General features: G+C 48.1%; 1 protein-coding gene across 18 annotated transcripts in view; it reads right to left on the bottom strand.

Moving 5' to 3' along the window:
- Positions 1–16,437, bottom strand: part of LOC116966731 (receptor-type tyrosine-protein phosphatase H-like) — a 60,237-nt gene that overhangs the window by 27,585 nt on the left and 16,215 nt on the right. For 4 of the 18 annotated variants that reach the window (XM_033013013.1, XM_033013008.1, XM_033013011.1 and 1 more), the window contains exons 4-10: positions 14,861–15,139; positions 13,199–13,477; positions 11,469–11,747; positions 8,415–8,693; positions 4,637–4,915; positions 2,928–3,206; positions 1,188–1,466 (exon numbers count right to left, since the gene is read on the bottom strand). In XM_033013013.1, the coding sequence (XP_032868904.1) occupies positions 1,188–1,466; positions 2,928–3,206; positions 4,637–4,915; positions 8,415–8,693; positions 11,469–11,747; positions 13,199–13,477; positions 14,861–15,139 (1,953 nt within the window). The remainder of the gene's footprint in view (positions 1–1,187; positions 1,467–2,927; positions 3,207–4,636; positions 4,916–8,414; positions 8,694–11,468; positions 11,748–13,198; positions 13,478–14,860; positions 15,140–16,437) is intronic. The other 14 variants (XM_033013010.1, XM_033013023.1, XM_033013009.1 and 11 more) reach the window with 14 other exon arrangements.

The following is a 16,437-nucleotide window of genomic DNA, read 5'->3' as shown; positions in this document are numbered from 1 at the left end:
TTTAAACCGAAGATAGACACAAATAGCTGGAGTAACTCAGCCTGTGTATCATGTGTGTACTTGGGCTGTGTGTGGGTCAAGCAGATATTGTGTGTGTATTGTTGGGTACAGGATGTGGAATATCAGTTACCCTGCCATTGCCTGCCCCTCTGCCAATTTTCCTGGGTGGCCATTGAGTCATCTTCAGCAAAGCCCCCAGGGATAGAAACATAGAAACATAGACAATAGGTGCAGGAGTAGGCCATTCGGCCCTTCGAGCCTGCACCGCCATTCAATATGATCATGGCTGATCAACCAACTCAGTATCCTGTACCTGCCTTCTCTCCATACCCCCTGATCCCTTTAGCCACAAGGGCCACATCTAACTCCCTCTTAAATATAGCCAATGAACTGTGGCCTCAACTACCTTCTGTGGCCGAGAATTCCACAGATTCACCACTCTCTGTGTAAAAAATGTTTTTCTCATCTCAGTCCTAAAAGACTTCCCTCTTATCCTTAAACAGTGACCCCTTGTTCTGGGGTCCTTCCCCAACATCGGGAACATTCTTCCTGCATCTAGCTTGTCCAACCCCTTAAGAATTTTGTAAGTTTCTATAAGATCCCCCCTCAATCTTCTAAATTCTAGCGAGTACAAGCCGAGTCTATCCGGTCTTTCTTCATATGAAAGTCCTGACATCCCAGGAATCAGTCTGGTGAACCTTCTCTGTACTCCCTCTATGGCAAGAATGTCCTTTCCTCAGATTAGGAGACCAAAACTGTACGCAATACTCCAGGTGTGGGAGAGTTGGTGATTGAGCCCATCATGGGAGAGTTGGTGATTGAGCCCATCGCTTTTACGAGATTCTGCTTGGACCTCTTCAATTCAACCAGTTGCACCAGGAGCCTGGGCTTCAAAGTGTCGTGCATGTACGTTCATCATTGATGCAGAAAACCAAGAATGAGATGCTGGTTTTCATTTAGGCCAACCCAATCCTGGCATTTATGTGAGCCAATAATTTTACAAGAATGATCCCAGGAATGAGCAGGTTAACCTACGATGAGCGTTTTGAATGTTATGCATTCCTGCTGTCTATTGTTGCAGAAAACCAAGAGGGAATGTCATTTTGCTCGTGCCCCTGTGTCTGGAGCTGGAGCCGGTACTGAGGGAGGCATTGGAGAAGGTTACTGTCTCTTCAGGAGTTACTTACTTGTGGTGCTGGTCACCTGCGCAGGTGTGCTCAGTGTGTCCTCAGGTGTGACTGACTGCACCGACAGCAGGTATTGATCCCCAGGTTGCAGCCGTGTCGCTGTGAATGTTGTCTCGTCTTTACTCGTACTCTGGGTCCAACTAACACCGCCAGTAACATTAGTGACTGTAACGTTGTAGGTGTAATTCGAGGCTCTTGTATCAGTCGGTCGCGTCCATTCAATCGTTAACGACTGTGTTGTCCCGTTCACCACAGACAGTCCAGTCACTGGAGAGGGATCTGTGACGAGAGAGGCAGAGGGAGAGGTTAGATTGTGTGAAACACCCGTGAATCTCGAGTGCCCTTGAGCTGTGTGTCCAGCACAACGTGTGTGTGGTGAACATTGACTGACTGGTCTGGATTATCAGTGACTCCACCATCAGTGAGGAATAAAACATACCACCTTATTAAAAAACAATGAAAATGATTCAAAGCAACATGTGTAGGAAGGAACTGCAGATGCTGGTTTAAACCGAAGATAGACACAAAAAGCTGGAGTAACTCAGCCTGTGTATCATGTGCGTACTTGGGCTGTGTGTGGGTCAAGCAGATATAAACCCTAGCCCTTAACAATCTGATATCTTTCAATGAGTTTCCCTCTCATCCTTCTAAACTCCAGAGTGTACAAGCCCAGCTGCTCCATTCTCTAAGCAAAATGGTCTGCTCAGGCCTCTTCAGCAGAAACACATTGGAGTCCAGAGGTGAAATAGGTGGATACAAGAGAGAGTAGTTCCTATTGCCACATGTTATGCCTTTAGAGTAAACCTATTGATAGAGTAAAAACCAAGGGCGAAATTCTAGTTCTATTCAGAAATATCAAACTTTTTTTATGGTCTGGCACGGTGGCGCAGCAGTAGAGTTGCTGCCTCAGAGCGTCAGCGAGCCGGTTTAATCCTGACAAGTCTGGTGCTTGTATGTACGGGGTTTGTACGTTCTCCCCGTGACCGCGTGGGTTTTCTCCGGGTGCTCCGGTTTCCAAAGACATGCAGGTGTTGTAGGTTAAATTGGCTTCCGTGATTTGCCCCGTGTGTCGGATCGAACAATGGTGGCCGCGGATCGGGTGGGCCGAATGGCCTGTTCCCATGCTGTATCTCTAAACCAAACTAATCTACTGTCTGATAAACATTTGTGTTTAAGAAGCAACTGCAGATGCTGGAAAATCGAAGGTGGACAAAAATGCTGGAGAAACTCAGCGGGTGCAGCAGCATCTATGGAGCGAAGGAAATAGGCAACGTTTCGGGACGAAACCCAGAAGGGTTTCGGCCCGAAACGTTGCCTATTTCCAGAAGGGTTTCGGCCCGAAACGTTGCCTATTTCCAGAAGGGTTTCGGCCCGAAACGTTGCCTATTTCCAGAAGGGTTTCGGCCCGAAACGTTGCCTATTTCCAGAAGGGTTTCGGCCCGAAACGTTGCCTATTTCCAGAAGGGTTTCGGCCCGAAACGTTGCCTATTTCCAGAAGGGTTTCGGCCCGAAACGTTGCCTATTTCCAGAAGGGTTTCGGCCCGAAACGTTGCCTACTTCCAGAAGGGTTTCGGCCCGAAACGTTGCCTATTTCCTTCGCTCCATAGATGCTGCTGCACCCGCTGAGTTTCTCCAGCATTTTTGTGTAGCCTGATAAACATGGCAGGATCATGAGAGTACCAGCTAGTAGTGGGGCATGGAGGCATTGGGGCAGTTACTGTCTCTGCAGGAGTTACTTACTTGTGGTGCTGGTCACCTCCACAGGTGTGCTCAGTGTGCCCTCGGGTGTGACTGACTGCACCGACAGCTGGTATTGATCCCCAGGTTGCAGCCCTGTCGCTGTGAATGCTGTCTCGCCTTTACTCGTGACAGTGGTGGAACGACCACCGCCAGTAACATTAGTGACTGTAACGATGTAGGTGTAATTCGAGGCTCTTGTATCAGTCGGTGACGTCCATTCAATCCCTAACGACTGTGTTGTCCCGTTCACCACAGACAGTCCAGTCACTGGAGAGGGATCTGTTACGAGAGAGGCAGAGAGAGGGGGTTAGATTGTGTGGAACGCCCTGCATCATGAGCGCTCTCGGCCATTGAATGAGCCCCCGCTGATAATAGTGAGGTGTCCATTGGATGCGGGGTACGGATTATCAAGGTGGCGCAGCGGTAGAGTTGCTGCCGCACGGCGCCAGAGACCCGGGTTCGATCCCGCCCACGGGTGCTTGTCTGTACGGAGTTTGTACGTTCTCCCCGTGACCAGCGTGGGTTTTCTCCGGGCGCTCCGGTTTCCTCCCACACTCCAAAGACGTGCGGGTTTGTAGGTTAATTAACTTGGTATGAATGTAAATTTTCCCAAGTGTGTGTGTGTGTAGGATAGAGTTGGTGTGCGGGGATGGCTGCTCGGCCCAGGCACGATGGGCCGAAGGGCCTGTTTCCATGCCGTATCTCTAAACTACCAACTAAACCAAGACCCACCATAAAACGGAATCTAATCTGACATACAGGATTAGAAACTAAACGATGTCGGTCACATTGGAATGGGGGCAGTGTGAGATTGCTGCTGTTTTGGAGATCCTTGTGAATAGACGTATGTGAAAAATAGTCCTAGGGATTAGAATTTGTTTTATAGGGACAGTGCATATTAATGAACATTTGCATGTAAATATGCGAGATTGTAGCCAATCAGTAGCTAATTTCCGTCTCTAGTCCCAGGCAAAGGTAGGTGAAGTGTCTTGCCCAAGGACACAACGACAGTACACACTCCAAGCAGGATTCGAACCGGCCACCTTCAGGTTGCCAGCCGAACACTTAGCCCATTGTGCCATCTGTCGACCTTTAAATGTGGGTGGGCGTACACCTCTGACCTCTGGGGAAACTTGCTTGTTGCTAATCTCCAGAGAATCACAAATGATCCCTTTCCTTTGATCACTCATTACTAACTAGTCAGGAGTCCACAATAGTAACAGTCGCATTAGGGAGTTTGGCCTTAAATTTCGTTTAGTTTGGTTTAGTTTGGAGATACAGCGTGGAAACAGGCCCTTCGGCCCATCGAGTCCGTGCCGACCATCGATCAGCCCCGTGCACTAGCGTTACCCGACACACACCAGGGACAGTTTATAGAAACCAATTAACCTACAAACCTGTACATCTTCAGAGAGTGGGGGGGGAAACCGGAGCACCCGGGGAAAACCCACCCGTTCACGGGGAGAACGTACAGACTCCGTACAGACAGCACCCGTAGTCAGGATCGATCCCGGGCCTCTGGCGCTGTAAGGCAGCAACTCTACCGCTGTGCCACCGTGCTGCCCCCTGTGAATGTTATGCATTCCTGCTAACTATTGTTGCAGAAAACCAAGAGGGAATGTCATTTTGCTCGTGCCCCTGTGTCTGGAGCTGGAGCCGGTACTGAGGGAGACATTGGAGCAGTTACTGTCTCTTCAGGAGTTACTTACTTGTGGTGTTTGTCACCTGCTCGGGTGTGCTCAGTGTGTCCTCAGGTGTGACTGACTGCACCGACAGCTGGTATTGATCCCCAGGTTGCAGCCCTGTCGCTGTGAATGTTGTCTCGCCTTTACTCGTGCTTTCGGTCCAACTAACACCGCCAGTAACATTAGTGACTGTAACGTTGTAGATGTAATTGGAGGCTGTTGTATCATTTGGTGACGTCCATTCAATCGTTAACGACTGTGTTGTCCCGTTCACCACAGAGAGTCCAGTCACTGGAGAGGGATCTGTGACGAGAGAGGCAGAGGGAGGGGTTAGACTATGTGAGGCACCCTGCATCATGTGGGCTGTGTGTGTGGAGCAGAATTTGTTTGTGTTTCATTGGCTTCTGGGAGTGGATTATCAAGGCCCTGTCCCACTGTACGAGTTAATTCAAGAGATCTCCCAAGTCAAAAAAAAAAATCAAACTCGTGGTAAGCACGTAGAATGTACGTTGGAGATCGGGACGTCTCTTAGCGGCTCTTAACGCTAACGGCAGGTACTCGGGAAGACTCGTGAAGATTTTCCAACACGTTACGAGCGGCTATTACCGTAATTCTCCCAGTTCGAATCAGGGGAAACTCGGGAGAACTCTTGAATTAGCTCGTACAGTGGGACAGCCCCTTAAGTGGCCCTGCCATCAGACTGAAAAATCTGATGCAATTTGGCCTAATCATTAAAATAACCACACATAAATCAACTTTTCCCCAATGTCTCACCCATTTGTGATAAATGTCAGTCACAAGAAGCTACCATAGCGCACTCTTTTGTTTTTTGTATAAAAATCCAAAAACTCTGGAACGAAATATTTGAAATCTTCACAAAATTATTTAAAATAAAACTTGTACCAAAAGCAGAATGGATCATTTTTGGAATATCGGAAGGTAACCCCGAATTAAACGTGTTTCAAAAGAACTTACTTAATTACGGGCTAATAATGGGGAAAAAAGCTTATACTCAAATTTTGGAAAAATGCTCCAATACCAACAATAAAAATGTGGATTTCAAACATGTTCGAAACACTACACTTGGAAGAGATGAGACTCCTCCTAGCAGGCAAAGCAGACCACTTCCAAAAGACGTGGTCTGCATTTATTCGACCACGAGTGAACATCTGGGAAGAACGGAGGGGAGGCTGGCTGGACTATGGTGCCTTCCTCACCTTGGTGCCACTGTGTTATGTTGTGTCGTGGACATTCAGTGTTTGTGCTTTTTTTTTAATTTATTTTTTTTTTAAATTTTTTTTTTTAATATGTTTTATTATTTATTATTATTTATTTTTTTTTATTTTTATGATACTGCCTGTAAGGGAAATTCATTTCGTTGTCTCTAACTGAGACAATGACAATAAATTTGAATACAATTATGGAACTATTACAAGCATAAGGTGCAATAGTAATTTTAAATGTAAATTTTTAGTTTTTTTATATTTTAGTTTTTATTTGTATAGGGACAGTGCATATTAATAAACATTTACATGTAATACGCAAGATTGTAGCCAGTAGCTAATTTCCATCTTTAGTCCCTCTGGTAAACAAGGTAAACATATCACAACACAATCAATCAATAAGAATCAACAGGATCTGGTAACGAGGGGTATAAAATAAATAAAAAAAAATTTTAAATGGTATATCCTTTTTTGCAGAGTTTTGTGTTACAATAGAGCGATTGTTTTTCCTTTTTTTTTCTTTTCTTTCTAGGGTCTTGTTTCCTTTCTTTACTTCCTTCTCTAACTTCTTCCCTAAGGGGCTTTCTTTCCCCCAACACTTTCCTGCACCTTCACGATTCTTGCTCACTTTCCTTACTTCTTTTATTTCTATCTTTTTTAAAGCTCGAGAAACGAAGTGGTACAACAAAATGTAATAAGATATATCTGATGTGTATTATTGTAATTTACTGTACTGCTAATAAAAAAAAAAAAAAAAAAAAATAACCACACAGAATCCATCACGTCAAAAGAGGACTGCACAGCCCATGGCGAACAATGGCCTGTTTTGTTTGATCATTGTTACCTTTTTTGCATATCTTTCATTTGTTTGTTCTATATCTCCCTACATCACCATCTATATCTCTCATTTCCCTCTCCCCTGACTCTCAGTCTGAAGAAGGGTCTGACTCCAGTTCCAGTTTAATTTCCATTTGGAATATTTTGGATGACCAAGAAACCAACCAAGGGTTCAGTCCTGACCTCTGCCACTGTCTGTGTGTACAGTAAACTGTAAGGTAGACACAAAATGCTGGAGTAACTCAGCGGGACTGGCAGCATCTCTGGAGGGAAGGAATGGGTGGATCGAGGTTCTGAAGAAGGGTCTCGACCCGAAACGTCACCCATTCCTTTTCTCCAGAGATGCTGCCTGTCCTGCTGAGTTACTCCAGCTTTTTGTGTCTACGATTTAAACCAGAATCTGCAGTTCCTTAGTACACTGAGAGATTTGGTGAGGTGTTGATAGTTCCTATTAGTTGTTGATTCCATAAAAATATAGTGCAGCATGTTAAAGTGTTGCTGGTGAATTCCTGACCTGCTCCACCCATATAACCATATAACCATATAACAATTACAGCACGGAAACAGGCCATCTCGACCCTTCTAGTCCGTGCCGAACACGTATTCTCTCCTAGTCCCATATACCTGCGCTCAGACCATAACCCTCCATTCCTTTCCCGTCCATATAACTATCCAATTTATTTTTAAATGATAAAAACGAACCTGCCTCCACCACCTCCACTGGAAGCTCATTCCACACAGCCACCACTCTCTGAGTAAAGAAGTTCCCCCTCATGTTACCCCTAAACTTCTGTCCCTTAATTCTCAAGTCATGTCCCCTTGTTTGAATCTTCCCTACTCTCAGTGGGAAAAGCTTATCCACGTCAACTCTGTCTATCCCTCTCATCATTTTAAAGACCTCTATCAAGTCCCCCCTTAGCCTTCTGCGCTCCAAAGAATAAAGCCCTAACTTGTTCAACCTTTCTCTGTAACTTAGTTGCTGAAACCCAGGCAACATTCTAGTAAATCTCCTCTGTACTCTCTCTATTTTGTTGACATCCTTCCTATAATTAGGCGACCAAAATTGTACCCCATACTCCAGAATTGGCCTCACCAATGCCTTGTACAATTTTAACATTACATCCCAACTTCTATACTCAATGCTCTGATTTATAAAGGCCAGCACACCAAAAGCTTTCTTTACCACCCTATCTACATGAGATTCCACTTTCAGGGAACTGTGCACAGTTATTCCCAGATCCCTCTGTTCACCTGCATTCTTCAATCACCCGTTCCTATCTTCCTAATTCCTTCATTTCTCAAACATTTATGTAATTTCTCTTTAGTTAAGAGATACAGTGCAGAAACGCCGAGACAATAGACAATAGACAATAGGTGCAGGAGTAGGCCATTCGGCCCCTTCGAGCCAGCACCGCCATTCAATGTGATCATGGCTGATCATCCCCAATCAGTACCCCGTTCCTGCCTTCTCCCCATATCCACTGACTCCTCTATCTTTAAGAGCCCTATCCAGCTCTCTGGCTCCGCACCGACCGAGAGCGATCCCCGCACACTAACACTATCCTACACACAATCTAGGGGCAGGTTACATTTATAACAAGCCAGTTCACCTACAAAACAGAGCGGCTGGATGACTTTGCAACTTTATTGAAAAGTGTGTGCACAATTCTGTACCTTTTTGAGCTGGAGCCGGTACTGAGGGAGGCATTAGAGCAGTTTCTGTATCTTCAGGAGTTACTTACTTGTGGTGCTGGTCACCTCCACAGGTGTGCTCAGTGTGTCCTCAGGTGTGACTGACTGCACCGACAGCTGGTATTGATCCCCAGGTTGCAGCCCTGTCGCTGTGAATGCTGTCTCGCCTTTATTCGTGATAGTGGTCGAACTAACACCGCCAGCAACATTAGTGACTGTAACTTTGTAGGTGTAATTAGTGGCTCTTGTATCAGTCGGTGGCGTCCATTCAATCCTTAACGAATGTGTTGTCCCGTTCACCACAGTCAGTCCAGTCACTGGAGAGGGATCTGTTACAAGAGAGGCAGAGGGAGGGGTTAGACTGGGTGAGTCACCTGTGAATCTCGAATGCCCTTGAGCTGTGTGTCCAGTACAACGTGTGTGTGGTGAACATTGACTGACTGGTCTGGATTATCAGTGACTCCACCATCAGTGAGGAATAAAACACACCACCTTATTAAAAAACAATGAAAATGATTCAAAGCAACATGTGTAGGAAGGAACTGCAGATGCTGGTTTAAACCGAAGATAGACACAAAAAGCTGGAGTAACTCAGCCTGTGTATCATGTGTGTACTTGGGCTGTGTGTGGGTCAAGCAGATATTGTGTGTGTATTGTTGGGTACAGGATGTGGAATATCAGTCACCCTGCCATTGCCTGCCCCTCGGTCAATTTCCCTGGGTGGCCATTGAGTCGTCTTCAGCAAAGCCCCCAGGGTGTGGGACTGTTGGTGATTGAGCCCATCACTTTTATAAGATTCTGCTTGGACCTCTTCAATTCAACCAGTTGCACCAGGAGCCTGGCCTTCAAAGTGTCGAGCATGTACGTTCATCATTGATGCAGAAAACCAAGAATGAAATGCAAGAATGTCCTTCCTCAAATTAGGGGACCAAAACTGCTCACAATACTCCAGGTGTGGTCTCACTAGGGCTCTGTACCACTGCAGAAGGACCTCGTTGCTCCTATATTCGATTCCTCTTGTTATAAAGGCCAACATGCCATTCGCTTTCTTCACTGCCTGCTGTACCTGCATGCTTACTTTCGTAGACTGATGTACAAGGACCCCCAGATCCCGTTGAACTTCCCCTTTTCCCAACTTGACGCCATTTAGATAATAACCTGGTTATCTATCTTCTATATTACTAAAAGTCTGTTCTTGACCGGTTTTGGCGATCTGTGCTGCGATTTCCGAGAGAACGCCGCCACCTACGGCCGTCATTTTTGGCCACCTCGCTCAGAGCCCCCCTCCGCCATATGTGTGCCGAGGATTTTTCCAGTCGATGAAAAATGACAGAGATATTAATGATTTTACAAAATTCCCCATTCTCTCTGCTGCCCCCGCTGGCGGCAGGGGGGATGGACTATAAAACCAGGAAGTGGTGTGCCTCAATCAGTGTCTGCAAGCTGGAGGAAGGCAGAGGGTCACGTTTCTCTGAGCTGTGAATAACACTGAACACATGTCCACACAACTGTGAGTAAGTACCCTTAATGTGGTTTGAAAATGAAAATATGGTTAAAGTAAAAAAGCACTGCCTGCAAATGGTTGTTTGGGAGGTTTGGATTGAAATAAAAAGGCATTCTCTCTCCCCCCCCCTCTCCTCTCCCCCCCCTCTCTCCTCCCCCCCCCCTCTCCTCTCCCCCCCCCCTCTCCTCTCCTCCCCCCCTCTCCTCTCCCCCCCCTCTCTCCTCCCCCCTCTCCTCTCCCCCCCTCTCCTCTCTCCCCCTCTCTTCCCCCCCCTCTCCTCTCTCCCCCTCTCCTCTCCTCCCCCCCTCTCCTCTCCTCCCCCCCTCTCCTCTCCTCCCCCCCTCTCCTCCCCCCCCCCTCTCCTCTCTCCCACCCCCCTCTCCTCCCCCCCTCTCTCCTCTCTCCCCCCCCCTCTCCTCTCCCCCCCTCTCCTCTCCCGCCCCCCCCTCTCCTCTCTCCCCCCTCTCCTCTCTCTCTCTCCCCCCCTCTCCTCTCTCCCCCCCTCTCCTCTCTCCCCCCCTCTCCTCTCTCCCCCCCCCTCTCCTCTCTCCCCCTCTCTCCTCTCCCCCCCCTCTCCTCTCGTCCCCCCCCTCTCTCTCTCCTCCCCCTCTCCTCTCCACTCCCCCCCTCTCTCTCTCTCCCCCTCTTTTCTCCCCCTCCTCCCCTCCATCCCCTCCCCCAACGTCCCTCCCCTAAAACCCCCCTCCACCACCCCTACCCCCTTCCCTACCACCCCCCTCCCCCTCCCTGCTCCCCACCTCTCTCCCCCTCCCCCCCTCTCAGCACACCACCCGCACTCCCTCCCTCTCCTCTCCTCCCCCCCCTCCTCTCCCTCTCCTCTCCCCCTCTCTCCTCTCCCCCCTCTGTCTTTCTCCCCTCTTTTTCTCCCACTCCCCCCCTCCATCCCCTACCCCACTGTCCCTCCCCTAAACCCCCCTCCCCTCCACACACCCCTACCCCCTTCCCTCCACCCTCCCTGGCTCCCCACCTCTCCCCCTCCCCTCACCTCTCCCCTCTCACCACCCCTCCACCCCCACCTTTCCCCTCTCACCCACCCTCCCTCTTCTCCTCCTCACCACCCCCCTCTTCCTCTTGCCCCTCTCTCTGTGTCTCTGCCCCTTCTCTCTCTGCCCTTACTCTCTACCCCCCCCTCCCCCCCCCCCTTCTCTAGATGTGACTGCAAGTTGGGGGCTATGCGTCAGTAGATAGGGTGGTTATGGGGTAAAAGGAGCAAATTAATATAATATCAAGGGGGGTAATTAGCGTGAGTGCAGGGGGGGGAGGGGGTAGTTTGTGTGTGTGACGCTGCATGCCACCTCCCCCCCCCACAACTGCACGTTGGGGGAACAGACCCAACGGGTCTGCACTTGGTCTAGTAATAAGATAGTAATTCAGCCCCGCTCTCTGGTTGTTGGTAGGATGATTCAGTTGCCTGATAACAGCTGGGAAGAAACTGTCCCCAAAATCTGGAGGTGTGCATTTTCACACTTCTGGGGGGGGGGGGGTGTGTTTTCACACTTCTACACTATACCTTTTTGTAATGGACCCAATTACTGAGGTTGGCATTGGAGCAGTTGCTGTCTCTTCAGGAGTTACTTACTTGTGGTGTTTGTCACCTCCACAGGTGTGCTCCATGTGTCCTCAGGTGTGACTGACTGCACCGACAGCAGGTATTGATCCCCAGGTTGCAGCCCTGTCGCTTTGAATGTTGTCTCGCCTCTACTCGTGACAGTGGTCGAACTAACACCGCCAGTAACATTAGTGACTGTAACGATGTAGGTGTAATTAGTGGCTCTTGTATCAGTCGGTCGCGTCCATTCAATCGTTAACGACTGTGTTGTCCCGTTCACCACAGACAGTCCAGTCACTGGAGAGGGATCTGTTACGAGAGAGGCAGAGGGAGGGGTTAGATTGTGTGGGACACCCTGTGAATCTCGAGTGCCCTTGAGCTGTGTGTCCAGCACAACGCGTGTGTGGTGAACATTGGCTGACTGGTCTGGATTCTCCAGATTCCAGCATCTGCAGCTTTAGATGTTTATAGAGATACTTCACAGAAACAGGCCCTTCAGCCCACCGAGTCTGTGCCGACCAGCGATCCCCGCACACTACTCAGCGGCTGTGGGAAGCATCTTGTCCGGAAATATTACCATCTGGTTTGGGAATTGCTCTGCCCAGGACAAGAAGGCTCTGCAGAGAGTAGTGCGTTCGGCCGAACGCACTATGGGAAATATAGTTCCCCCCCTGCAGGAACTATACATCAGGAGGTGCAACTCCAGAGCCAATAAAATCATGGGAGACCCCTTCCACCCCTGCAACGGACTGTTCCAGCTGCTACGGTCAGGCAAACGCCTCCGTTGCCATGCTGTGAGAACGGAGAGGATGAGAAGGAGTTTCTTCCCAGAGGCCATTCGGACTGTAAACTCCTATCTCACCAGGGAGTAACTTTACTGAACGTTTTTCCTTCCGCCCACAATATTTAATATGTAAAAGAATATGTGTGTGTTTATGATTGTGTTTATAGTTTGTTTGGTTGCTTGTTTGTTTGTCTTTTTGCACAATCCGCGAGCATTGCCACTTTTCATTTCACTGCACATCTCGTATGTGTATGTGACAAATAAACTTGACTTGACTTGACTAACACCATTCTACACACAAAGGACAATTTACAATTTTACCAAAGCCAATTGGACGAAGGAAGAAAGGTCTTGACCTGAAACATCAACTGTTATTTTTCTTCAGAGATGCTGCCTGACCCGCTGAGTTACTCCAGCATTGTATGTCTGAATGCAACTGGGTGCACTGGGTGGCTGCAGCTCTATATGAGTGTTCCTTAAAATGTAGACTCTGTTAAAAATGGTTCTGGATCTTAATGCTGGTTTCATTCAGAACCGTCAAACACAAATTAATACAGTCAGGTTGTTGCCAATTATCTCTTGCAATGGACATGTTCCCGATGTTGGGGGAGTCCAGAACCAGGGGCCACAATTTAGGAATAAGGGGGAAGCCATTTAGAACTGAGACGAGGAAACACTTTTTCACACAGAGAGTTAGTTGTGAGTCTGTGGAATTCTCTGCCTCAGAGGGCGGTGGAGGCCGGTTCTCTGGATACTTTCAAGAGAGAGCTTGATAGGGCTCTTAAAGATAGCGGAGTCAGGGGATATGGGGAGAAGGCAGGAACGGGGTACTGATTGGGGATGATCAGCCATGATCACATTGAATGGCGGTGCTGGCTCGAAGGGCCGAATGGCCTACTCCTGCACCTATTGTCTATTGTCTATTGAAACTGAGGGAGACATTAGAGCAGTTACTGTTTCTTCAGGAGTTACTTACTTGTGGTGTTTGTCACCTCCAGAGGTGAGCTCACTGTGTCCTCGGGTGTGACTGACTGCACCGACAGCTGGTATTGATCCCCAGGTTGCAGCCCTGTCGCTGTGAATGTTGTCTTGTCTTTACTCGTGCTTTCGGTCCAACTAACACCGCCAGTAACATTAGTGACTGTAACCCTGTAGGTGTAATCCGAGGCTCTTGTATCAGTCGGTCGCGTCCATTTAATCCTTAACGACTCTGTTGTCCCGTTCACCACAGACAGTCCAGTCACTGGAGAGGGATCTGTTACGAGAGAGGCAGAGGGAGGGGTTAGATTGTGTGAAACACCCGTGAATCTCGAGTGCCCTTGAGCTGTGTGTCCAGCACAACGTGTGTGTGGTGAACATTGACTGACTGGTCTGGATTATCAGTGACTCCACCATCAGTGAGGAATAAAACACACCACCTTATTAAAAAACAATGAAAATGATTCAAAGCAACATGTGTAGGAAGGAACTGCAGATGCTGGTTTAAACCAAAGATAGACACAAGAAGCTGGAATAACTCAGCGGGTCAGGCAGCATCTCTGGAGAGGAGGAATGGGTGAATGGGTGATGTTTCAGGTCAGGTCTCGACCTGAAATGTCACCTATTCCCTGTCTCCGGAGAAGCTGTCTGACCTGCTGAGTTACTCCAGCTTCTTGTGTGTATATTCTGCTGGAAGAACCAAATGGGTCAGGCAGCATCTGTGGAAGGGAAATGAACTCCAAATGTTTCAGGTGGGGATCCTTCTTCCGATTAAGGATCTAGACCCAGAACATTGACTGTCCATTCCATCCACAGACGCTGCCTCACCCAGTGAATTCCTCCAGCACTTTGCATTTTTCTCCAGATTCCAGCATCTGCAGCTTGAGATGTTTTAGTCTTTAGAGGTACTCCACAGAAACAGGCCCTTCATCCCATCGAGTCCGTGCCGACCAGTGATCCCCGCACACTAACACCATTCTACACACAAAGGACAATTTACAATTTTACCAAAGCCAATTGGACGAAGGAAGAAAGGTCTTGACCTGAAACATCAACTGTTATTTTTCTTCAGAGATGCTGCCTGACCCGCTGAGTTACTCCAGCGTTGTATGTCTGAATGCAACTGGGTGCACTGGGTGGCTGCAGCTCTATATGAGTGTTCCTTAAAATGTAGACTCTGTTAAAAATGGTTCTGGATCTTAATGCTGGTTTCATTCAGAACCGTCAAACACAAATTAACACAGTCAGGTTGATGCCAATTATCTCTTGCAATGGACATGTTCCCGATGTTGGGGGGAGTCCAGAACCAGGGGCCACAATTTAGGAATAAGGGGGAAGCCATTTAGAACTGAGACGAGGAAACACTTTTTCACACAGAGAGTTAGTTGTGAGTCTGTGGAATTCTCTACCTCAGAGGGCGGTGGAGGCCGGTTCTCTGGATACTTTCAAGAGAGAGCTTGATAGGGCTCTTAAAGATAGCGGAGTCAGGGGATATGGGGAGAAGGCAGGAACGGGGTACTGATTGGGGATGATCAGCCATGATCACATTGAATGGCGGTGCTGGCTCCTTGAAGGGCCGAATGGCCTACTCCTGCACCTATTGTCTATTGAAACTGAGGGAGACATTAGAGCAGTTACTGTCTCTTCAGGAGTTACTTACTTGTGGTGTTTGTCACCTCCACAGGTGTGCTCAGTGTGTCCTCAGGTGTGACTGACCGCACCGACAGCTGGTATTGATCCCCAGGTTGCAGCCCTGTCGCTGTGAATGTTGTCTTGTCTTTATTCGTGCTCTTGGTCCAACTAACACCGCCAGTAACATTAGTGACTGTAACGATGTAGGTGTAGTTAGTGGCTCTTGTATCAGTCGGTGACGTCCATTCAATCCATAACGACTGTGTTGTCCCGTTCACCACAGACAGTCCAATCACTGGAGAGGGATCTGTTACGAGAGAGGCAGAGGGAGGGGTTAGATTGTGTGAAACACCCGTGAATCTCGAGTGCCCTTGAGCTGTGTGTCCAGCAGAACGTGTGTGTGGTGAACATTGGCTGACTGGTCTGGATTATCAGTGACTCCACCATCAGTGAGGAATAAAACACACCACCTTATTGAAAAACAATGAAAATGATTCAAAGCAACATGTGTAGGAAGGATCCAGATTCCAGCATCTGCAGCTTGAGATGTTTTAGTCTTTAGAGGTACTCCACAGAAACAGGCCCTTCATCCCATCGAGTCCGTGCCGACCAGTGGTCCCTGCACGCTAACACCATTCTACACACCAAGGACAATTTACTATTTTACCAAAGCCAATTGGATGGAGAAAGAATGGTCTCGACCTGAAACGTCACCTGTTATTTTTCTTCAGAGAAGCTGCCTGACCCGCTGAGTTACTCCAGTTTGAAGTAATGTATGTCTGGGTGCACTGGGTGAATACAGCTCCATACGAATGTGCTTTTCAACGTAGACTCTGTTAAAAATGGCTCTGGATCTTAATGCTGATTGAAACGCTGGTTTCAATAGACAATAGACAATAGGTGCAGGAGTAGGCCATTCGGCCCTTCAAGGAGCCAGCAACGCCATTCAATGTGATCATGGCTGATCATCCCCAATCAGTACCCCGTTCCTGCCTTCTCCCCATGTCCCCTGACTCCGCTATCTTTAAGAGCCCTATCTAGCTCTCTCTTGAAAGCATCCAGAGAACCTGCCTCCACCGCCCTCTGAGGTAGAGAATTCCACGGACTCACCACTCTCTGTGAGAAAAAGTGTTTCCTCGTCTCCGTTCTAAATGGCTTACCCCTTATTCTTAAACTGTGTGTGGCCCCTGGTTCTGGACTCCCCCAACATCGGGAACATGTTTCCTGCCTCTAGCGTGTCCAAGCCCTTAATAATCTTCATGCAGAAACGTCAAACTACTGCCTGGCAAATGCAAACTACTGCGGTCAGGATGATGCAAATATCTTTTGCAATGGGCGTAGAACTGAAGGAGGTGTTGGAGCAGTTACTGTCTCTTCAGGAGTTACTTACTCTTTATTTTAGTTTAGAGATACAGCGCGGAAACAGGCCCTTCGGCCCACCCTGTCCGTGCCGACGAGCCATCCCCGCACACGAACACTATCTCAAGTCAAGTCAAGTTTATTCGTCACATACACATACGAGATGTGCAGTGAAATGAAAAGTGGCAATGCTCGCGGACTTTGTGCAAAAAGACAAACAAACAAACAACCAAACAAACTACAAAC

This window comes from Amblyraja radiata, chromosome 38, assembly GCF_010909765.2.
Source record: "Amblyraja radiata isolate CabotCenter1 chromosome 38, sAmbRad1.1.pri, whole genome shotgun sequence".
Taxonomy (NCBI): domain Eukaryota; kingdom Metazoa; phylum Chordata; class Chondrichthyes; order Rajiformes; family Rajidae; genus Amblyraja; species Amblyraja radiata.
Note: the sequence above shows the minus strand (reverse complement) of the source record. Positions and strands in the feature narration are given on the sequence as shown.